This window comes from Oncorhynchus gorbuscha, linkage group LG05, assembly GCF_021184085.1.
Source record: "Oncorhynchus gorbuscha isolate QuinsamMale2020 ecotype Even-year linkage group LG05, OgorEven_v1.0, whole genome shotgun sequence".
Classification (NCBI taxonomy): domain Eukaryota; kingdom Metazoa; phylum Chordata; class Actinopteri; order Salmoniformes; family Salmonidae; genus Oncorhynchus; species Oncorhynchus gorbuscha.
In genome coordinates, this window is record NC_060177.1 from 39,980,530 (window position 1) to 40,005,550 (window position 25,021).

The following is a 25,021-nucleotide window of genomic DNA, read 5'->3' on the forward strand; positions in this document are numbered from 1 at the left end:
CAGCCAAGGAGAGCCCTTACAAGTCAGAAATAGCGATTAAATTAATCACTAAACGTTGATGATCTTCATCAGATGGCACTCACAGGACTTCATGTTTCATAATAAATGTGTGTTTTGTTCGATATAGTTAATCTTTGTCCATAAACCTCATTTGAAATTGGTGTTTCATGTTCAGAAATGCATTGTCTCAAACAAACATCCGGTGAAAGTGCAGAGAGCCACATCAAATTACAGAAATACTCAAAATAAACATTGACAAAAGATACAAGTGTTATGCATGGAAATATAGATAAACTTATCCTTAATGCAACCGCTGTGTCAGATTTCAAAAAGGCTTTACGGCGAAAGCACACCTTGTGATTGTGTCAGTTCAGCACCTAGCCACAGAGAAACATACCTAGCCAAAGAAAGTGAGGTGTCACAAAAGTCAAAAATAGCATTATAAATATTCACTTTCCTTTGAAGATCTTCATCATTTTTTTTTTGTACCTTTATTTTACTAGGCAAGTCAGTTAAGAACAAATTCTTATTTTCAATGGCGGCCTAGGAACAGTGGGTTAACTGCCTGTTCGGGGGCAGAACGACAGATTTGTACCTTGTCGGCTCGGGGATTCAAACTTGCAACCTTTCGGCTACTAGTCCAACGCTCTAACCACCAGGCTATCCTGCCGCCCTGCACTCCCAGGAATCCCAGTTCCACAATAAATGTTTGTTTTGTTTGGTAAAGTCCATCATTTATGTCCAAAACCTTTTTGTTTGTGAGTTTAGTTCACAAATCCAAACTCAAGAGGCGCGGGCAAGCCCAGGCGAAAGTTCAGACTAAAAGTTATATTACAGTTCGTAGAAACATGTCAAATGATGTATATAATCAATCTTTAGGATGTTTTTATCATAAATCTTCAATAATGTTTCAACCGGACAATTCCTTTGTCTTTAGAAATGCAATTGAACCTAGCTAACTCTCACGGGCGCGCGCGAGACTGAGCTCATGGCACTCTGCCAGACACCTGGTTGAAACAGATCTCATTCTCTCTCCCTTCACAGTAGAAGCCTCAAACAAGGTTCTAAATACTGTTGACGTCTAGTGGAAGCCTTAGGAAGTGTGACCCCATAGACACTGTATATTTGATAGGCAATGACTTGAAAAACTACAATCTCAAATTTCCCACATCCTGGTTGGATTTTTGTCTCAGGTTTGTGCCTGCCATATGAGGTCTGTTGTACTCACAGACATCATTCAAATAGATTTAGAAACTTCAGAGTGTTTTCTATCAAAACCTACTAATAATATGCATATTCTAGCTTGTGGGCCTGACTAACAGGCAGTTTACTCTGGGCACCTTATTATACAAGCTACTCAATACTGCCCCCCAGTCCCAAAGAAGGTAATTATGTACAGATGTATTTTCCCTCTGTCAATTAGCTAGTATTGTGGCTAGTATTGTGGAGTAACTACAATGTTGTCGATCCATCATCAGTTTTCTATCAAACTTTGTAGCTGTTTTAAAGTCACCATTGGCCTCATGGTGAAATCCATATGCGGTTTCCTTCCTCTCCAGCAACTGAGTTAGGAAGGACGCCTGTATCTTTGTAGTGACTTCCACGATCGCTGGAAGAATAAATGGACCAAGGCGCAGCATACGTAGAGTTCCACATGTTTAATTATTGAAACTCACCAAAACAATACAGAAACAAACAAAACGTGAAGTAATGGTGTGCTCACAGGCACAACGCAAAAACAAGGTCCCACAAACAACAGGTGTGAAAAGGCTGCCTAAATACGATCCCCAATCAGAGACAATGATAGACAGCAGCCTCTGATTGGGAACCATACCAGGCCAACAAAGAAATAGAAAACATAGATCGCCCACCCTAGTCACACCCTGACCTAACCAAATAGAGTATTAAAAGGATCTCTAAAGTCAGGGAGTGACAGTGACTGGGTGTATTAAAGCACAATCCAAAGTGTAATTAATAACTTCACCATGCTCAAAGGGATATTCAATGTCTGCTTTCTTTTTTTTACTAATCTACCAATATGTGCTCTTTGTGAGGCATTGGAAAACCTCCCTGGTCTTTGTGGTTGAATCTGTGTTCTAAATTCATTGCTCGACTAAGATAGATAACTTTATGTATGGGGTACAAAGATGAGATACTCCTTCAAAAATCATGTTAATACACCATTATTGCACAGAAGTCCATGCAACCTATGTGACTTGTTAAAAAAAAATTATCCTGTACTTAGGCTTTGCCATAACAAAGGGTTTGAATACTTACTGACTTCTTTCAGCTTTAAATGTTTTATTAATTTGTAAAAAAATTTAAACATTTTCCACTTTGACATTATGGGGTATTTTGTGTAGGCCAGTGACCCAAAATCTCAATTTAATCAATCAGGCAGTAGCATAACATAATATGGAAAATGTCAAGTTGTGTGAATCCTTTCATAAGGCACTGTATTTAGCTAGATATAGTATCATTGCCCTTTTAATATGTGGTATCATAGCTGGCCTGGCTTGCTAACAACAGAATCAAATCTATCATATTGTTGAAATGCATTGGAAGTTTGGACCAACTTTTATGGAAGCCCATTTTAACTCCTATTTGCCGAGCTAAATGTGTGTGCGTTGCGTTGCACTTTGACAGCAAATGCCCACATGATAAGTAAGTAATCCATACCCAACCAAACCCAAGTCGTAACAAACTAACTTACAAAACTCTGTTTTGGACAAGACTGCCTTTATAACCAAAATAATCAGATTTACACTTTGTAGTCAATTTTGACACTGTAATTAATGTTTCTAACTCATATCTATGCCACATAAGCCATTTAAACCCAGAGAAGTGTGGTTCTAAGGGGCAGTTGACCTTTAAGTCCTGTTTGCTTCCAACATTTTTCAACACTATTTAGCCCTCTGGTGGGTATTGTCATAGGTATAAATTAAACTTAATATCTTTACTCTACAAATTTTTACTAATGTACAGCTTGTGTTAGTATACTTTTCATTTCAAATGTATTTTATTCATTAATAAAGATGTTGTAATACAGTATTCTTATTAAAAGGAGAAAATAAAGTATTCCTGAACTGCCTACATCTAAAATTAGTAACTTAATCAAGCCAATTATGATTGAGTTAATATAATATATGTGTATTAATTATAGTATAATCAAGGTGTCAAATGACAAATTATCTTCTGTGGCCCAAACATAGGTATTTATAATGTACTGTCTTGCACATTCCTGTACTCTACTGTACAATACACTTGTTCAGTACAGTATAGAAAAGTAGAGAAGAGTTCAGTACAGTAGAGTGGAGTTCAATACAGTCTGTACTCTACTGTACTATACCATACTGTTTTTTCTAGAGTATAGTTCAGTGCAGTACAGTACAAAATAGTTCAGGCAGTATAGTTCAGTATAGTATAGTACAGTAGAGTAGAGTAGAGTACGGTACTCAAGTGAACTATACTCTACTGTAGTGAACTATATTGCATTGTACTCTACTGTACTGAACTATACAGTATCATACTCTACTCTACAGTAAACTCGAGTAAAGTATAGTACAGTACAGGAAAGTAGAGTTCAGTACAGTAGAGAATAGTTCACTTCAGTACAGTACTGTGCTCTACTTTACTGAACTTTAAGGTACTGAACTATTTTCTACTGTACTGAACTATACTCTATTTTCCTGTACTGAACTATACACTGCTTGAGTTTACTGTCCTTGAGTTTCTTAAAATTCATTCAGTTTATATTCTAACAATAAATATGTGTTATTAATTACCAGCCTTGATATTTTCAATGTTCCAAATACTTCATTGGGCCAAGAGTAGAGACCCTAGACGCAGCTGTATGGCATGTAACTCTTTTGAAACAGTGACAACATGACATCAACTGATCTGCTAGCTAATTTTTGTGGGCTTTTGGTTGCAAGCAAATGTTTTAACATCCTGTTAGTAGCATTTTAAGAAATCCAGCTCTAAATTCTGCCTGTTGGTTGCAGTTGGCCCAGTACACCCAGTTTATTAGGTACACCACCCCGTTCACGAAAATGGCTCGCTCCTACACAGTTAGTCACATGGCTTGCTACATAAAGCAGTCAGACAAGCATTGAGTCATTCAGTTAATGTTCGATTGAATGTTAGAATGGGCAAAACGAGTGACCTAAGCTACCTTGAGCATAGGATGATTGTCGGTGTCAAGCTCGCCGGTTCCGGTATCTCAGAAAAAGCCCTCCTGGGCTTTTTACATACAACAGTGTCCATATTTTACCGAGAATAATGCAACAAACTAAAAACATCCAGTTAGCGGCAGTGCTGTGGGCGAAAACTCCTCGTTGATGATAGAGGTTGAAGGAGAATGGCAAGAATCGTTCAAGCTAACATGTGGGCCAAAGGCAAATAACAGCACAGTACAACAGTGGTGTTCAGAACGGCATCTCGGTACACACAATCGTCAGTCCCTGTCACGGATGGGCTATTGCAGCAGACAACCACACCACATCGGGTTCCACTCTAATCAGCTAAAAACAAGAAGTGGCACCAGTGGGCACGCGATCACCAACACTGGACAATTGAGGAGTGGAAAAACATCACCTGGTGCAATGAATCCCGCTTCCTGTTGCATCATGCTGTGGGCAGTGTCAGGACTTGGCGTAAGTAGCATGAGCCCATGGCCCCATCCTGCATGGTGTCAACTGTACAGGCTGGTAGCGGTGGTGCAATGGTGTGTGAAATTTTCGTGGCACACGTTCGGTCTTTTGATACCAATTGAGCAACATTTCCATGCCATAAAGAATTAAGTCTGTTCTGGAGGCAAATCAAATCAAATTGTATTTGTCACATACACATGGTTAGCAGATGTCAATGCGAGTGTAGCGAAATGCTTGTGCTTCTAGTTCCGACAACGCAGTAATAACCAATGAGTAATCTAACCTAACAATTTCACAACAGCCACCTTATACACAAAGGGGGCTCCGACCCGGTGCAGGATGGGTGTACCTAATAAACTGATAACTGAGTGCATGTTTCTGTAGAGAGTTGTCATACCTGTCAAGTAAGGAACTGAATGATTGAATAACTTTTTTGTTTATCTACCACCCCCGCCCCCCCGATCTGTTCTCCCCTCTTGTCTCTTCTACAGGAAAGCCTTCCAGTTGTACTATAAGGAATTTGTAGATTACTCCTGTCCAACAGAGGATATTTACCTGGAATAGCACCCGCCTCAACTTCCCCCACAACCCTGTACATTACAGATTATCATAACAAAGTTGCATGATGGAGAAAACATTTCTAACAAATATGAACTAATATATCTGACAAAAATATGGAGAGAGAGAAAGACGGAGAGGTATTGGTGTCTACTGTTTATCCAAATATGTCAAACAGTCTGAAGAATGAACAAGTAATTGATCCAAACATAGTGGAGACGTTGGAGAGAGGGTTGCAAAATATGCAAAATGGAGTCACTAATGAGGAAGTTAATGTGCCTATGGTGTCGTCAGGCTGTCCACTCAAAGCACAATGCTCAAATCATAGTGACCTGGACTGGAGTAGTCTGAGACTAATCTTTGTGGACTTAAAGCTTGAATCCCAGGTAGAACACTGGGCTTTGTGGACTTGGAGCTTGAATCCCAGGTAGAACACTGAGCTTTGTGGACTTGGAGCTTGAATCCCAGGTAGAACACTGAGCTTTGTGGACTTGGAGCTTGAATCCCAGGTAGAACACTGAGCTTTGTGGACTTGGAGCTTGAATCCCAGGTAGAACACTGGGATTTGTGGACTTGGTGAACCCCAGAAAAAACAGCAGTCACTAAGGTAACAGCAAATGGAGGTCAGGGAAAATAAATCAATAAATTAATGAACCTGCCATAAAGATCCTAATAAATTACTAGTATTTGAGTATTCTAATCCCTAATTCTTTGGAATCTCTCATTTTGGTGTGATTCATTGCGTGAGGGAAACTGATTCTGCATGAGCTCATGGTGCAGTGTGTAATGATCTTTGTCTGTTGTTTGTAGAAAGTCAGACCGAAATGCAGCGTGTAGGTTACTCATGACTTTTAATGAAGCTAATACGGTACATGAAATAACGGAAGAAGAAAACAACAAACGAATGAAACTAATACAGCCTATCTGGTGACTAACACTAAGACAGGTACAATCACCCACGAAATACAACGCGCACTCAGGCTACCTAAATACGGTTCCCAATCCGAGACAACTAGAATCAGCTGACTCCAATTAGGAATCGCCTCAGGCAGCCAAGCCTAACTAGACACACCCCTAATAATACACACTCCCAATTAATACAAACCCTAATACGAAATACAACATATAAACCCATGTCACACCCTGGCCTACCCAAACATATAACAAAAACACAAGATACAATGACCAAGGCGTGACAGAACCCCCCCCTAAGGTGCGGACTCCGGGACGCACCTCAAGAGCATAGGGAGGGTCCGGGTGGGCGTCTGTCCATGGTGGCGGTTCTGGCTCGGGACGTGGACCCCACTCCATAAATGTCCTAGTTCCTCCCCTACGCGTCCTAGGATAATCCACCTTCTCCGCCGACCATGGCCTAATAGTCCTCACCCTGATCCCCACATAACTGAGGGGCAGCTCGGGACCGAGGGGCAGCTCGGGACCGAGGGGCAGCTCGGGACAGAGGGGCAGCTCGGGACAGAGGGGCAGCTCGGGACAGAGGGGCAGCTCGGGACAGAGGGGCATTTCGGGACAGAGGGGCAACTCGGGACAGAGGGGCAACTCGGGACAGAGGGGCAACTCGGGACAGAGGGGCAACTCGGGACAGAGGGGCAACTCAGGATAGAGGGGCAACTCGGGATAGAGGGGCAACTCAGGATAGAGGGGCAACTCAGGATAGAGGGGCAACTCAGGATAGAGGGGCAACTCAGGATAGAGGGGCAGCCCGGGACAGAGGGGCAGCCCGGGACCGAAGCAGCCCGGTACTGAGGGGAAGCCCGGTACTGAGGGGAAGCCCGGTACTGAGGGGAAGCCCGGTACTGAGGGGAAGCCCAGTACAGAGAGGGAGCCAAGTACTGAGAGGAAGCTCAGTACTGAGAGGAAGCTCAGGCAGGTAGTAGGCTCCGGTAAATCCTGGCTGGCTGGTGGACCTGGATGATTAAGGTTGTCTGGCTGATCTAGAAGATCTTGGCAGACTGGCACTTCTGGCGGATCCTGGCAGACTGGCACTTCTGATGGATCCTGGCAGACTGGTGACGCTGGGCCGACAGGAGACTCCGGCAGCACAGGAGAGGAGAAAGGCTCTGGCTGAGCTGAACAGGCGGGAGACTCCAACAGTGCAGGAGAGGAGAAAAGCTCTGGCTGCGCTGAACAGGCGAAGCGCACTGGACGCGCTGGGCCGACTGGTAGCACTGGTGGCGCTGGACAGACAGGAGACTCCGGCAGCGCCGGAGAGGAGAAAGGCTCTGGCTGCGCTAAACAGGCTGGAGACTCCGATAGCACAGGAGGGGAGAAAAGCACTGGCTGTGCTGAACAGGCGATGCGCACTGGACGCGCAGGGCCGACTGGGAGCACTGGTGGCGCTGGACAGACAGGAGACTCCGGCAGCGCAGGAGAGGAGAAAGGCTCTGGTTGCGCTAAACAGGCGAGGCGCACTGGAGGCCTGGTGCGTGGTGCTGGAACTGGTGGTACTGGCGCGAGGACACGCACAGGAAGCCTGGTGCGGGGAGCTGCTACCGGAGGACTGGTGTGTAGAGGTGGCTCTGGATAGACCGGACCGTGTAGGCGCACTGGAGCTCTTGAGCACCGAGCCTGCCCAAGCTTACCTGGCTCGATGCCCACTCTAGCCCGGCCAATAGGAAGGGCTGGTATAAGTCGCAGCTGGCTCTGCACCCGCACTGGAAACACCGTGCGCTCCATAGCATAACACGGTGCCTGCCCGGTCTCTCTAGCCCAACGGTGAGCACAGGGAGTATGCACAGGTTTCCTACCTGGCATAACTATTCTCCCTTTTAGCCCCTCCCAATAAATTTTTTGGGGTGACTTTCCGGTTTCCAACCGCGTCGCAGTGCTGCCTCCTCATACTCACGCCTCTCCGCTTTAGCTCCTTCTATTTCCTCCTTGGGACGGCGATATTCTCCCGGCTGCGCCCAGGGTCCTTTAACGTCTAATATCATCTCCCAAGACCAGAAGTCCTCATATTGCTGCTCCTCACAATTAACAGGGAGAGTAGGCTCAGGTCTGACTCCTGACTCTGCCACTCTCTCTCTGCGCTTTCCCCGTTACCTACGGTTTTCGCTCTGTATAGCCGTGCTCTCCTTTTCGATTCCATCCGTGTATAGCCCTCTTCGCATTGCTGTAGGGAATTCCGGGCGGGCTCCTGCACTCGCACTGGGTCGGACGCCCACCTGTCGATTTCTTCCCACGTCGTATAATCCCTGCTTCTGCCGTCCATATCGTCCTCCTTTAGCTCCTGCCAGTTCACACGCTGCTCGGTCTGTGAATCGTGGTGGGTGATTCTGTAATGATCTTCGTCTGTTGTTTGTAGAAAGTCAGACCGAAATGCAGCGTGTAGGTTACTCATGACTTTTAATGAAGCTAATACGGTACATGAAATAACGGAAGAAGAAAACAACAAACGAATGAAACTAATACAGCCTATCTGGTGACTAACACTAAGACAGGTACAATCACCCACGAAATACAACGCGCACTCAGGCTACCTAAATACGGTTCCCAATCCGAGACAACTAGAATCAGCTGACTCCAATTAGGAATCGCCTCAGGCAGCCAAGCCTAACTAGACACACCCCTAATAATACACACTCCCAATTAATACAAACCCTAATACGAAATACAACATATAAACCCATGTCACACCCTGGCCTACCCAAACATATAACAAAAACACAAGATACAATGACCAAGGCGTGACACAGTGTGTTTGGAGAGGGTGATAAGGCCTCACTGGAGAGTCCTGTGGGCGAAGGTAACTAATGATATAGGATCAGATTACCCTACCCCAACCTTTAAAATTAAGGGGATGACAAATGATCTGCCAAATTATCAGTGGCTAACTCTGTTACTTATTTTCCATGTGGTTGCTCCCACTAAAACAAAAACAAATAAGCATTAGGGTCACACTGATGGCCAGGAATGTGTCTTTATTATGCTGCAAAGCCTTTGGTATTATCTCTGGTACATTGTCAGAACCCTCAAATATATTCCCATTAAGGAATCAAGAGAACATTTAAAAAAAGGAGATTCCTACCAATAAAAGCGCTCACGTTGTTTTCTGTTCGAAAATGTTTCCTTTTGTTTGTGCTGAACATGACCCTAGTTATTATTTTATTTGTGGGAAGACTGATTCTTGATAAATTATTAAGGTTACACTCCTTAATTGAATTACAGTATTGTAATTCCATGATCAGGAACAAAGAGGTGGACCACAGAGTTTCCAGTCAACCGCTTTGGCTTGCTTTTAAGGATGTTTTAGCCTTCTAATTTGCAGGAAGGGTCACTGTGAACTGCCTCATAGTTCTTCTCATGCTCAGTTTCAATATGAAATGAGAGTTCATATTGAGAGTTCAGATGGGGTTGCTATTCAGATAACTGGGTATAAGATAAAGACGCTTACTCAAGCTGTTACCCTGGTAACATAAAAGGGAATTACCTCTGACCCTCACAAAAAGGACATGAAAGGTTTGTAGGAAATACGATGATGTGTATGAAATGGATGATGGGAGATGTAGTTTTAAAGGAAAGCCTAAGGCTATTACAGAGGTGCTCTGACTAGGAAGTACAAGGCAGGGGGGGACTGGTGTTACAAGTAATGCCTCTTTGAAGGATCATTGTAGTTATTACTATATCATTTAGATATACCACATGGTGTGTTGATAGGAGAGGTTGAAAACAGGCTGTTTTTGCGGAGGAGATATCATGTGTGTGTGTTGAGATAGTAAGACAAGAGTAAAGTAAGACAAGATCAAGGTTCAACATAAAAAGATAGGACCTCACCTCAAAATGGCCAACCCATTGCCAGTTCTTTGTTTCTGGAAACAATGGCCTGGTCTGAAATCAGCCAATCGCTCTTACCCATTTGTTGCTTGTAGATTCTGATGGAACCACAATTATACCCTAAGTTCACTGGAAGGCTAGGTGGATCCATCCCCATACTGCTGTCGTGACGTTGTATTAGTTAATGTGACAACTGCTGCTCATTGAATGACTAACAGTTTATAATTGCGTGATTAAATTAATCAGGCAATTATTAACTCATTAACCTGGGGCACCATGGGAAAATTAACCCGAAGAATATTGATTTTACAACAGTCACTAATTAAGGGACATCAGAGACTGATTGAGCGAGAGAGAGAGAGAGAGCAGAGGTCAGGATCAGATCTGCTCCTGCATTTTTCAGCATTTTCTTTCAAAAAAGATAGATTAAGAGTCAGATAAACTTAGATTTTTTGTCTGGAACACATACTGGATTTTACCCTCTACAACATAACCCCTACTTCAAATCAAAACTTAAAACCTACAACCTGATTTTGGACGGAATTACGGAATCACCTGGAAGGTTCACAACTACCAAGGATTTTTACTCTATACAGCAAATTCTCTGGAAAACAACAGAAACCTGAAAACACCATCCAACCTGGAACTGAGTGAGTAATGCTTAGTCTGAAACTATATCTTATTTCCAAAAGCCAAGAAGAAAAATACACAACAGTACTTTATAAGGACTGAATTCTAACATAATTCTGCCAAGCTTGATACAGCTTCATCTAGCACTGACGTGTCAAGTGAGAGGTGTCAAAGCCCATTAGCCCAACAATGGTAGGAGAGTCACACAGTCTACCCCAACCAAATGGAGAGGCCTTAGAAGCTCCCTCCCGCTGTTCAGAGGCAATTAAAATACAGTACCCTTTGCATGTAAAGAATGAGAAGTCAAGAAAAGATTACAAAATGAAGCTCCTTATGGAAAATCAAGAGACACTTTTTGCTGACTATTACAAAAATGGGAACATCAGCAACCTTATCTTCCACACAAACCATCCCCTGGCATGGCACAGTGCTATATTAGCACACTACCCCTCTGTTACGAGAGCGGGGATTAACGAGGGGTGGAAACTCAGAATACTTGATAACGAGGACTCTGAGTCAAGTAATATAAATATCTATATGTCCGGAACAGTGATCGTACAAAGTAACCCCAAACAGTTTCAGCTGGACTTTCACCTAATCAAAGAATTAGCCCAACAGGAGAAGCTCTCCCTTGATAAAGATACCCCCACCCCGAGCGGGTCAAACCAGACCTCTTCATTATGTAACACCACAGACGAGCAACCCCCAGCGGAGAGTCAACCTCCCAGCACGGACTACCACTCCCTCATTGAAATGAAGGACAAATTCACCCACCTGGAGGTAAGACAGGTGGAGCTGGAACAGCAGGTGATTACACTTCAGTCAGCACAGACCCAGACAACAGTCCAGCACAACAACAGCCCCTTAACCAGACCCGGAGAGCTGGAGGTGGACAGAGACATATCTGCACTCTGGACTGTGGTGAGACAACTTCAACAGGAGAAAGAGCAGAATCAGGAGAAGAACAGAGCATCAGAGGAGAGGATCAGACTGCTGGTGGAGGAGAGGTTGAGGGGGATGGAAGAGAGGGTGAGGGGGACGGAGGAGAGGTTGAGGGGGACGGCGTGTGACAGAGAACAACCCACTAGAGAGCTGGCCACCCCCACAGAGAAGCCAGCAGAACAGCCCACCCCAGCACCTGACAAAAGTTTCGACACCACAGCAGAACAGTCCACACCAGACCCTGACCATAGAGTCGACACCACAGCAGAACAGACAAATGAAGAACCACAAGCCCAGCGGCTCTCACCCTCTCTGAGCACCCCCCCTGTCAGCCACGCTGATAGCCCTTCTGACAACCCCCTCACACCCACTGAGGACAAACACAAGACACAGATTGTACTACTTATGGACTCAAATGGGAAATATATAGAAGAAAAAAAAAACTTTTCCCCAAACATAGTGTGTCTAAACTCTGGTGTCCAAACACCCAGCGTGCCCTCGACCTTCTGTCTGAGGACCAACTAGGTTCACCCAGCCACATAATAATACACACAGGCACTAACGACCTGAGAGCACAGCAGGAAAGGGTGGCCACAGCACTGAAGGGAATGATTGAAAAGGCTTCTTCTACATTCCCCAACGCACAAGTGGTTATCTCCACCCTGCTACCACTAAAAGACTTCCACCCTGCCACAATACAGCGGGTAAACGCAAGTATTTCCCGTGACTGTGCCTCAAAACCAAATGTTTTCCTGGCCCACCACTCCACCCTGGACTTGAACAGCCTCTATGACCAGGTCCACCTCTACAAGGCAGCAGTGCCCACCTTTGCCAGGACTCTAAAGGACATCGCTCTCAAACGTATCCCCAACACTTCACACAGGAGCAACAGATCAATAGACTCCCCACCCAGACCAGCGAGACACCCTCCCAGACCTGCAGGACCCCCCCCCCTGGACCTACACATAGAGGACCCATGCCAAGAGGAATTACATCCAGACCACAGTACACCCAGACGCATCCACACCCCCACCCCAACCAATCAACACCCCCCCACGTCAACCATGCCCACACCCCATTTAGGCCCCTGCCCACGCCATGCACCCCACCCCCGCAAAGAGGGCCTCAACATGGAAGCCACACATACGCCCAGGTAGTGAGCGGGCAAACAGTCCCAACCCCCACTCTCACACTCGCCCAAGCCAATAGCATGTACCAGATGCTCAGCAGGCTCTGCTCACACTTACTGGCCTGAGGCCAAACCACACGACCAACAACATTGGACATTCTATGGAACAAAAAAGCCTTCACTATATCATCCTGGAATATCCAAGGCCTGAGGTCATCTGCCTTTGGCCTAAAGAGCAGAAACCCGGACTTCACCAAAGAAATCGGTAATACAGACATTGTCATCCTGCAAGAAACCTGGTATAGAGGAGACGGACCCACTGGTTGCCCTCTAGGTTACAGAGAGCTGGTAGTCCCATCCACCAAACTACCAGGTGTGAAACAGGGAAGGGACTCAGGGGGTATGCTAATTTGGTATAGAGCAGACCTAACTCACTCCATTAAATTAATCAAAACAGGAACATTCTACATTTGGCTAGAAATTCAAAAGGAAATTATCCTAACAGAGAAAAATGTCCTCCTGTGTGCTACCTATATCCCCCCACTAGAATCCCCATATTTTAATGAAGACAGCTTCTCCATCCTGGAGGGCGAAATCAATCATTTCCAGGCCCAGGGACATGTACTAGTCTGTGGCGACCTAAATGCCAGAACCGGACAAGAACCTGACACCCTCAGCACACAGGGGGACAAACATCTGCCTGGAGGTGACAGCATCCCCTCCCACATATGCCCCCCTAGGCACAACTATGACAACATAACCAACAAAAACGGGTCACAACTCCTGCAGCTCTGTTGCACGCTGGGTATGTACATAGTCAACGGTAGGCTTCGAGGGGACTCCTATGGTAGGTACACCTATAGCTCATCTCTTGGCAGTAGTACTGTAGACTACTTTATCACTGACCTCAACCCAGAATCTCTCAGAGCGTTCACAGTCAGTCCACTAACACCCCTATCAGACCACAGCAAAATCACAGTCTACTTAAACAGAGCAATACTCAACCATGAGGCATCAAAGCCAAAGGAACTGAGTAACATTAAGAAATGCTATAGGTGGAAGGAATGCAGTTTGGAAACCTACCAAAAAACAATTAGGCAACAACAAATTCAATCCCTTTTAGACAATTTCCTGGGTAAAACGTTCCACTGTAATAGTGAAGGTGTAAACTTGGCAGTAGAAAATCTTAACAGTATATTTGACCTCTCAGCTTCCCTATCAAATCTAAAAATCTCAAATAGAAAACTGAAGAAAATTAACAATAATGACAAATGGTTTGATGAAGAATGCAAAAATCTAAGAAAGAAATTGAGAAACCTGTCCAACCAAAAACATAGAGACCCGGAAAACCTGAGTCTACGCCTTCACTATGGTGAATCACTAAAACAATACAGAAATACACTACGGAAAAAGAAGGAACAGCATGTCAGAAATCAGCTCAATGCAATTGAAGAATCCATAGACTCTAACCACTTCTGGGAAAATTGGAAAACACTAAACAAACAACAACACAAAGAATTATCTATCCAAAATGGAGATGTATGGGTAAACCACTTCTCCAATCTTTTTGGTTCTATAACAAAGAATAAAGAGCAAAAACATATACATGATCAAATACAGATCTTAGAATCAACTGTTAAAGACTACCAGAACCCACTGGATTCTCCAATTACATTGAATGAGTTACAGGACAAAATAAAAACCCTCCAACCCAAAAAGGCCTGTGGTGTCGATGGTATCCTCAATGAAATGATCAAATATACAGACAACAAATTCCAATTGGCTATACTAAAACTCTTTAACATCATACTTAGCTCTGGCATCTTCCCCAATATTTGGAACCAAGGACTGATCACCCCAATCCACAAAAGTGGAGACAAATTTGACCCCAATAACTACCGTGGAATATGTGTCAACAGTAACCTTGGGAAAATCCTCTGCATTATTATTAACAGCAGACTCGTACATTTCCTCAATGAAAACAATGTACTGAGCAAATGTCAAATTGGCTTTTTACCAAATTACCGTACAACAGACCATGTATTCACCCTGCACACCTTAATTGACAACCAAGCAAACCAAAACAAAGGCAAAGTCTTCTCATGCTTTGTTGATTTCAAAAAAGCCTTCGACTCAATTTGGCATGAGGGTCTGCTATACAAACTGATGGAAAGTGGTGTTGGGGGTAAAACATATGACATTATAAAATCCATGTACACAAACAACAAGTGTGCGTTTAAAATTAGCAAAAAACACACACATTTCTTCACACAGGGTCGTGGGGTTAGACAGGGATGCAGCTTAACCCTCTTCAGCTCCACCCTCTTCAACATATATATCAACGAATTGGCGCGGGCACTAGAAAAGTCTGCAGCACCCGGCCTCCCCCTGCTAGAATCCGAAGTCAAATGTCTGCTGTTTGCTGATGATAATTACTTAACACATTGGAAAGAATTAACAAAAAAACAGAGCAAACTAGAATGCTATTTGGCCCTACACAGAGAGTACACAGCGGCAGAATACCTGACCACTGACTGACCCAAAATTAAGGAAAGCTTTGACTATGTACAGACTCAGTGAGCATAGCCTTGCTATTGAGAAAGGCCGCCGTAGGCAGACATGGCTCTCAAGAGAAGACAGGCTATGTGCTCACTGCCCACAAAAGGAGGTGGAAACTGAGCTGCACTTCCTAACCTCCTGCCCAATGTATGACCATATTAGAGAGACATATTTCCCCCAGATCACACAGATCCACAAAGAATTCGAAAACATATCCAATTTTGAAAAACTCCCATATCTACTGGGTAAAATTCCACAGTGTGCCATCACAGCAGCAAGATTTGTGACCTGTTGCCACGAGAAAAGGGCAACCAGTGAAGAACAAACACCATTGTAAATACAACCCATATTTATGCTTATTTCTTTTATCTTGTGTCCTTTAACTATTTGTACATTGTGTATATATATATATATAATATGACATTTGTAATGTCTTTACTGTTTTGAAACTGTTGTATGTGTAATGTTTACTGTTCATTTTTGTTGTTTTTCACTTTATATATTCACTTTGTATGTTGTCTACCTCACTTGCTTTGGCAATGTTAACACATGTTTCCCATGCCAATAAAGCCCTTGAATTGAATTGAATTGAATTGACTGTAACGTTCTTTGCTTCGCGGAAACATGGCTCACTGGAGAGACGCTATCGGAGATGGTGCAGCCAGCTGGTTTCTCCACGCATCGTGCCGACAAAAACAAACATCTTTCTGGTAAGAAGAGGGGCGGGGGCGTATGCTTTATGATTAACGTGACATGGTGTGGCCAAAACAACATACAGGAACTCAAGTCCTTCTGTTCACCTGATTTAGAATTCCTCACAATCAAATGTAGACCGCATTATCTACCAAGGGAATTCTCTTCGATTATAATCACAGCCGTATATATTCCCCCCCAAGCAGACACATCGATGGCTCTGAACGAACTTTATTTGACTCTTTGCAAACTGGAATCCATATATCCGGAAGCTGCATTCATTGTAGCTGGGGATTTTAACAAGGCTAATCTGAAAACAAGACTCCCTACATTTTATCAGCATATCGATTGCGCAATCCGGGCTGGACAAAACTTGGATCATTGCTATTCCAACTTCCATTTCCATTTACATTTCCATTTAAGTCATTTAGCAGAAGCTCTTATCCAGAGTGACTTACAAATTGGTGCATTCACCTTATGACATCCAGTGGAACAGTCACTTTACAATAGTGCATCTAAATCTTAAAGGGGGGGGGGGGGGTGAGAAGGATTACTTATCCTATCCTAGGTATTCCTTAAAGAGGTGGGGTTTCAGGTGTCTCCGGAAGGTGGAGATTGACTCCGCTGTCCTGGCGTCGTGAGGGAGTTTGTTCCACCATTGGGGGGCCAGAGCAGCGAACAGTTTTGACTGGGCTGAGCGGGAACTGTACTTCCTCAGTGGTAGGGAGGCGAGCAGGCCAGAGGTGGATGAACGCAGTGCCCTTGTTTGGGTGTAGGGCCTGATCAGATCCTGGAGGTACTGAGGTGCCGTTCCCCTCACAGCTCCGTAGGCAAGCACCATGATGGTGAGATCATGGAACGGGCAGTCCTTCCCCGGGAGGAAGAGCAGCTCCGTCTTGCCGAGGTTCAGCTTGAGGTGGTGATCCGTCATCCACACTGATATGTCTGCCAGACATGCAGAGATGCGATTCGCCACCTGGTCATCAGAAGGGGGAAAGGAGAAGATTAATTGTGTGTCGTCTGCATAGCAATGATAGGAGAGACCATGTGAGGTTATGACAGAGCCAAGTGACTTGGTGTATAGCGAGAATAGGAGAGGGCCTAGAACAGAGCCCTGGGGGACACCAGTGGTGAGAGCGCGTGGTGAGGAGACAGATTCTCGCCACGCCACCTGGTAGGAGCGACCTGTCAGGTAGGACGCAATCCAAGCGTGGGCCGCGCCGGAGATGCCCAACTCGGAGAGGGTGGAGAGGAGGATCTGATGGTTCACAGTGTCGAAGGCAGCCGATAGGTCTAGAAGGATGAGAGCAGAGGAGAGAGAGTTAGCTTTAGCAGTGCGGAGCGCCTCCGTGATACAGAGAAGGGTAGTCTCAGTTGAATGACTAGTCTTGAAACCTGACTGATTTGGATCAAGAAGGTCATTCAGAGAGAGATAGCGGGAGAGCTGGCCAAGGATGGCACGTTCAAGAGTTTTGGAGAGAAAAGAAAGAAGGGATACTGGTCTGTAGTTGTTGACATCGGAGGGATCGAGTGTAGGTTTTTTCAGAAGGGGTGCAACTCTCGCTCTCTTGAAGACGGAAGGGACGTAGCCAGCGGTCAGGGATGAGTTGATGAGCGAGGTGAGGTAAGGGAGAAGGTCTCCGGAAATGGTCTGGAGAAGAGAGGAGGAGATAGGGTCAAGCGGGCAGGTTGTTGGGCGGCCGGCCATCACAAGACGCGAGATTTCATCTGGAGAGAGAGGGGAGAAAGAGGTCAGAGCACAGGGTAGGGCAGTGTGAGCAGAACCAGCGGTGTCGTTTGACTTAGCAAACGAGGATCGGATGTCGTCGACCTTCTTTTCAAAATGGTTGACGAAGTCATCTGCAGAGAGAGAGGAGGGGGGTAGGAGGATTCAGGAGGGAGGAGAAGGTGGAAAAGAGCTTCCTAGGGTTAGAGGCGGATGCTTGGAATTTAGAGTGGTAGAGACAGAGGAGAATCAGGAGATAGGTTGGAGAAGGTTTGAGCAGAGGGAATAGATGATAGGATGGAAGAGGAGAGAGTAGCGGGGGAGAGAGAGTGAAGGTTGGGACGGCGCGATACCATCCGAGTAGGGGCAGTGTGGGAGGTGTTGGATGAGAGCGAGAGGGAAAAGGATACAAGGTAGTGGTCGGAGACTTGGAGGGGAGTTGCAATGAGGTTAGTGGAAGAACAGCATCTAGAAAAGATGAGGTTGAGCGTATTGCCTGCCTTGTGAGTAGGGGGGGAGGGTGAGAGGGTGAGGTCAAAAGAGGAGAGGAGTGGAAAGAAGGAGGCAGAGAGGAATGAGTCAAAGGTAGACGTATATACGACGCATATAAGGCCCTGCCCTGCCCTGCTTTCGGAAAAGCTGACCACGACACCATTTTGTTGATCCCTGCCTACCAATTTGTAAGTCGCTCTGGATAAGAGCGTCTGCTAAATTACTTAAATGTAAATGTAAATGTACAGACAGAAACTAAAACAAGAAGCTCTCGCGCTGAGGTCTGTTCAACGCTGGTCCGACCAATCCGATTCCACACTCCAAGACTGCTTCCATCACGTGGACTGGGATATGTTCCGTATTGCATCAGACGACAACATTGACGAATACGCTGATTCGGTGTGCGAGTTCATTAGAACGTGCGTTGAAGATGTCGTTCCCATAGCAACGATTAAAACATTCCCAAACCAGAAACCGTGGATTGATGGCAGAATTCGCGTGAAACTGAAAGCGCGAACCACTGCTTTTTATCAGGGCAAGGTGACTGGAAACATGACCGAATACAAACAGTGTAACTATTCCCTCCGCAAAGGCAATCAAAAAAGCTAAGCGTCAGTATAGAGACAAAGTAGAATCTCAATTCAACGGCTCAGACACAAGAGGTATGTGGCAGGGTCTACAGTCAATCACGGATTACAAAAAGAAAACCAGCACCGTCACGGACCAGGATGTCTTGCTCCCAGGCAGACTAATAACTTTTTTGCCCGCTTTGAGGACAATACAGTGCCACTGACACTGCCCGCAACTAAAACATGCGGACTCTCCTTCACTGCAGCCGAGGTGAGGAAAACATTTAAACGTGTCAACCCTCGCAAGGCTGCAGGCCCAGACGGCATCCCCATGCGCGCCCTCAGAGCATGCGCAGACCAGCTGGCTGTTGTGTTTACGGACATATTCAATCAATCCCTATCCCAGTCTGATGTTCCCACATGCTTCAAGAGGGCCACCATTGTTCCTGTTCCCAAGAAAGCTAAGGTAACTGAGCTAAACGACTACCGCCCCGTAGCACTCACTTCCGTCATCATGATGTGCTTTGAGAGACTAGTCAAGGACCATATAACCTCCACCCTACCTGACACCCTAGACCCACTCCAATTTGCTTACCGCCCAAATAGGTCCACAGACGATGCAATCTCAACCACACTGCACACTGCCCTAACCCATCTGGACAAGAGGAAAACCCATGTGAGAAGGCTGTTCATCGACTACAGCTCAGCATTTAACACCATAGTACCCTCCAAGCTCGTCATCAAGCTCGAGACCCTGGGTCTCGACCCGCCCTGTGCAACTGGGTAATGGACTTCCTGACGGGCCGCCCCCAGGTGGTGAGGGTAGGCAACAACATCTCCACCCCGCTGATCCTTAACACTGGGGACTTCAGGAAACAGCAGAGGGAACACCCCCCTATCCACATGGATGGAACAGTAGTGGAGAGGGTAGTAAAGTTTTAAGTTCCTCGGCGTACACAGACAAACTGAATTGGTCCACCCACACAGACAGCATTGTGAAGAAGGCGCAGCAGCGCCTGTTCAACCTCAGGAGGCTGAAGAAATTTGGCTTGTCACCAAAAGCACTCACAAACTTCTACAGATGCACAATCGAGAGCATGCTGGCGGGCTGTATCACCGCCTGGTACGGCAACTGCTCCGCCCACAACCGTAAGGCTCTCCAGAGGGTAGTGAGGTCTGCACAACGCATCACTGGGGGCAAACTACCTGCCCTCCAGGACACCTTCACCACCCGATGTCACAGGAAGGCCATAAAGATCATCAACGACAGCAACCACCCGAGCCACTGCCTGTTCACCCCGCTATCATCCAGAAGGTGAGGTCAGTACAGGTGCATCAAAGCTGGGACCGAGAGACTGAAAAACAGCTTCTATCTCAAGGCCATCAGACTGTTAAACAGCCACCACTAACATTGAGTGGCTGCTGCCAACACACTGACTCAACTCCAACCACTTTAATAATGGGAATTGATGGGAAATGATGTAAAATATATCACTAGTCATTCTAAACAATGCTAGCTAATATAATGTTTACATACCCTACATTATTCATCTCATATGTATACGTATATACTGTACTCTATATCATCTACTGCATCCTTATGTAATACATGTATCATAGCCACTTTAACTATGCCACTTTGTTTACATACTCATCTCATATGTATATACTGCACTCAATACCATCTACTGTAACTTGCCTATGCCGCTCTGTACCATCACTCATTCATATATCTTTATGTACATATTCTTTATCCCCTTACACTTGTGTCTATAAGGTAGTAGTTTTGGAATTGTTAGCTAGATTACTTGTTGGTTATTACTGCGTTGTCGGAACTAGAAGCACAAGCATTGCGCTACACTCTCAACCTGTTATGGCTGCAACCCTTTGTTCTCAATTTCCGCCTGAAGACATAACCACATTTAACTGCCTGTAGCTCTGCCCCAGAGGCAAGGATATGCATATTCTTGGTATCATTTGGATGGAAACATTCTGAAGTTTGTGGAAATGTTAATTTAATTTAATGTAGGAGAATATAGCACAGTAGATCTGGTGGAAGAAAAGAGAAAGAAAGGGCATACATTTTCAGTTTTTTATTGTTGTAGTATCATCTTTCACATGTACTAGAATTGCCACACAGTCAGATAGGATGCTGGAGATAATTTTGATGGATAACACAAGAGGGCAAATGTAGGTGTGCAAAGTTTGAGACTGATAACTTCAGGAATTGGTGAGCTACATGACATTTAGCATGACGTCACCCAGGTGTCCCACACAAGTTGCCCAAATGTACCCAAGTGGCCGAATTGGTGAAATGACCTATAAATATATACAGCAGTGCAAATAACTATATACAACATATCAAAAAGCAATTCTAACACACACACACACACACACATAAAAAAAATTAAAAAATATTAGAAAATAAATATATAAAAAAACAGTACACACCCCTTGGAAGTCCTCGTCATAATTGTTTCTGCCTGTGCCATGTCCCATAGCAGTTTCTTTCTGATGTAAAGCAGAGGCAAACTGAACAAGTGGTGCATTTCATGCGACACAGAACACAACGACACCTCCATGCTGTGCCCTTTTGGCTCTGAGGCACAGTCATGCCTGCAGTAATGAACTGTGGCATTTGAACACCACTGGTGGCACAGGTAGAGCGGGCAGCTTGGCACCTGGGCCTCCCGGTCGGAGTCGCTATCATTGAAAGAAAACATTTAAAAAATATTTGTATTGTATGAGCCTTTTATCATCACATAAAATAAACAGATATGTATTGATTGTATAGAGCAGATGGAACAGTCACTAAGGTGTTCCATTCAACTCCGGCCATGTGTGTGTGTGTATATATATATATATAAAAAAAACACACAAAAACAAACTACACATTTCATTGCAAAAAAAGAAAAAAAAAACTATTTTTTTTATATAATATATATATATTTTTAGATTTCATAAAACGGCATTAGCACTTACCCGTCCAGAAGTACGTCCTGTCCTTTGCAGAAACAGCTCCTCAGTTCATTTGAATCATAACACTCCAAGATTCCTCAAACCAAAAATCTGTCTCACTTTCACTTTTACTTTAGAGTTTGACTTCGCTTTACATGAAGAATTCACCAGGATATCTTCAATGAAATCGTTGAAACTACAACTTTCCAAAATACAGCTGTGTGTAAAAAGCCTTACAGCAACCCCTCTGATCGTCAAGGCGAAAATGGAGTTCCTTGCGCGTACGATTACAACCAAGGAATTGTGGTCCAATCCCAAACTATTACATGCTGGTGTTTACCTCAGCTCATTGGCTATCTACCCAGCTAGATTTCAAGAAGATCAGTGGTCATTGAGCAGAAATATAGTCAATCAATGAAGCTTCGCTAAAATTATCGGTGCGTTCAGGTAGTCATTTATTCAATTCTCCCGCAAAAAAAACAACGTTGTTTGATTGTGTTGCAAACATCCAGATGAATGCACTGAAACCCACCATGACGAAATAAACTATTGTTTACAGGGGCGAATCAATGATTTCAAGGCAGCAGCCTCTCTGTGATAGTGATGGCTGTTTAACAGTCTGATGGCCTTGAGATAGAAGGTGTGAGATGTTGTTTCCTACGTTTTTTTTACCTTTTATTTAACTAGGCAAGTAAGTTAAGAACAAATTCTTATTTTCAATGACGGCCTAGAAACAGTGGGTTAACTGCCTGTTCAAGGGCAGAACGACAGATTTGTACCTTGTCAGCTCAGGGGTTTGAACTTGCAACCTTCCGGTTACTAGTCCAAAACTCTAACCACTAGGCTACCCTGCCGCCCCAAGCCGTCATATATCTTCACCACCTGGGGGCGGCCTGTCATGAAGTCCAGTTCTCAATTGCACAGGGCAGGGTTGAGACCAAGGGCCTCAAGCTTAATGGTGAGCTTGGAGGGTACTATGGTGTTGAATTCTGAGCTAAAGTCAATGAACAGCATTCTTACATAGTTATTCCTCTTGTCCAGATGGGATAGGGCAGTGTGCAGTGTGATGGCGATTGCATCGTCTGTGGACCTATTGGGGTGGTAAAAAAATTGAAGTGGGCATACGGTGACAGGTAAGGTGGAGGTGATATGATCCTTGACTAGTCTCTCCAAGCAATTCATGATGACAGAAGTTAGTGCTACGGGGTGGGGCCATAGCCATTTCATTCAGTTACCCTTGCATTCTTGGACACAGGTACATTGGTGGCCATCTTGAAGCATGTGGGGATGGCAGACTGGGATTGGGATTGATTGAATATGTCTATAAACACACAAGGTAGCTGGTCTGCGCCTGCTCTGAGGACGCGGCTACGGATGCCGTTTGGGCCGGCAGCCTTGCGAGGGTTAACACGTTTAAATGTTTTACTCACATCGGCCACGGAGAAGGAGAGCCCACAGTCCTTGGTAGCGGGCCTCATCGGTGGCACTGTGTTATCCTCAAAGCAGGCAAAGAAGGTGTTTGGTTTGTCGGGAAGCAAGACATCGGTGTGGCTGCTTTTTCTTTGTAGTCCGTGATTGTCTGTAGACCCTGCCACATGCATCTTGTGTCTGTGCCGTTGAATTGTGACTCCACTTTGTCTCTATACTGATAGAGCTTGTTTGATTGCCTTGTTTGATTGCCTTGCCATATTCCCAGTCAACTTTCCATGGTGAAATGTGGTGTTTCGCGCTTTCAGTTTTGCGCGAATTCCACCATCTATCCACAGTTTCTGGTTAGGCTAGGTTTTAATAGTGACAGTGGGTACAACATCTCCTATACACTTCCTTATCAATTCACTCACCGAATCAGCATATACATCAATATAATTTTCTGAGGCTACCTGGAACTTATTCCAGTCCACGTGGTCAAAACAATCTTGAAGCATGGATTCTGGTTGGTCAGACCAGCGTTGAATATTCCTTAGCACAGGTACTTCCTGTTTGAGTTTCTGTCCATAGGAAGGGAGGAGCAAAATGGAGTCGTGGTCAGATTTACCAAAAGAGTGTGGGGGGGAGCATCGTATGCATCGCGGAAGTTAGAGTAACTGTGGTAAAGTGTTTTTTCCAGCGCGAGTGCTACAGTCGATATGCTGATAGAGTTTAGGTAGATTTGTTCTCAAATTTTCTTAGTTAAAATCCTCAGCTACAACAAATGCTGCCTCAGGATATATGGTTTCCAGTTTGCATTAAGTCCATTGAAGTTCATTGAGGGCCGTCGTGGTATCGGCTTGAGGGGGGATATACACGGCTGTGACAATAACCGAAGATAATTATTGATTGTCAGGTGAACAGAAGGACTTGAGTTCCTGTATGTTGTTACAATTACACCTTGAGTCATTAGTCATGAAACATACACCCCACCCTTTTTCTTCACGGAAAGATGTTAATTCCTGTTGGCGCGACGCAATGAGAATCCAGGTGGCTGTACCGACAGCATATACTGAGAGAGCCATGTTTCCATGAAACAGAGTATGTTACAACCCCTGATGTCTCTCTGGAAAGCAACAATTTCCCTGTAAGTTGATGTCGCTCTGATATCCAAAAAATTATTCCCAGCTGTATGGAATAACACTAAAGATTTTCTGGGCTAACAATGTAAGAGATAATACAAGGCTGTTGCTGGAAAAACTTTATGGCTGTATGCTATATTGTGGATAAAGAGTTACCTGTCTAACTTTAATGGAAGCCTCTCCAACATAATTAAGGTAGAATCAGGAATTACCCAAGGGCAGCTGCCTAGGCCCCTTACTTTTTTCAATCTTTACTAACAACCTGCCACTTTGGTTTTACTCAATGTGTCTATGTATGCGGATGACTCAACACTATACACTTCAGCTACCACTGCGACTGAAATGACAGCAACACTTAACAAAGAGCTGCAGTTAGTTTCAGAATGGGTAGCAAGTAATAAGTTAGTACTAAATATTTCAAAAACTAAAAGCATTGCATTTGGGATAAATCATTCACTAAACCTCAAGCAGAAATTTGCATCCTGTAGTTCTATCTCCAAAAAGTTCTGGGACACTGTAATGTCCATGGAGAACAAGAGCACCTCCTCCCAGCTGCCCACTGCACTGAGGCTAGGTAACATGGTCACCACCGATAAATCCGTGATAATCAAACTTCAACAAGCATTTCTCAACGGCTGGACATTCCTTCCTCCTGGCAACTACAACTTTGGCCAACAGCTCCCCCCCCCTCCCCCGCAGTTACTCGCCCACGCCTCCCCAGCTTCTTCTTCACCCAAATCCAGATAGCAGATGTTCTGAAAGAGCTGCAAAAC

The 25,021-nt window shown here is 44.7% G+C and overlaps 1 protein-coding gene across 1 annotated transcript in view; it reads left to right on the plus strand.

The window, feature by feature from the left end:
- LOC124034876 (C-Jun-amino-terminal kinase-interacting protein 1-like) overlaps positions 1-5,904 on the plus strand; it is a 90,779-nt gene extending 84,875 nt beyond the window's left edge. Inside the window, exon 13 of the mRNA XM_046348283.1 lies at positions 5,144-5,904. Within this exon, the coding sequence (XP_046204239.1) occupies positions 5,144-5,216 (73 nt within the window). The 3' untranslated portion in view covers positions 5,217-5,904. The remainder of the gene's footprint in view (positions 1-5,143) is intronic.
- Positions 5,905-25,021: the final 19,117 nt, after the last annotated feature.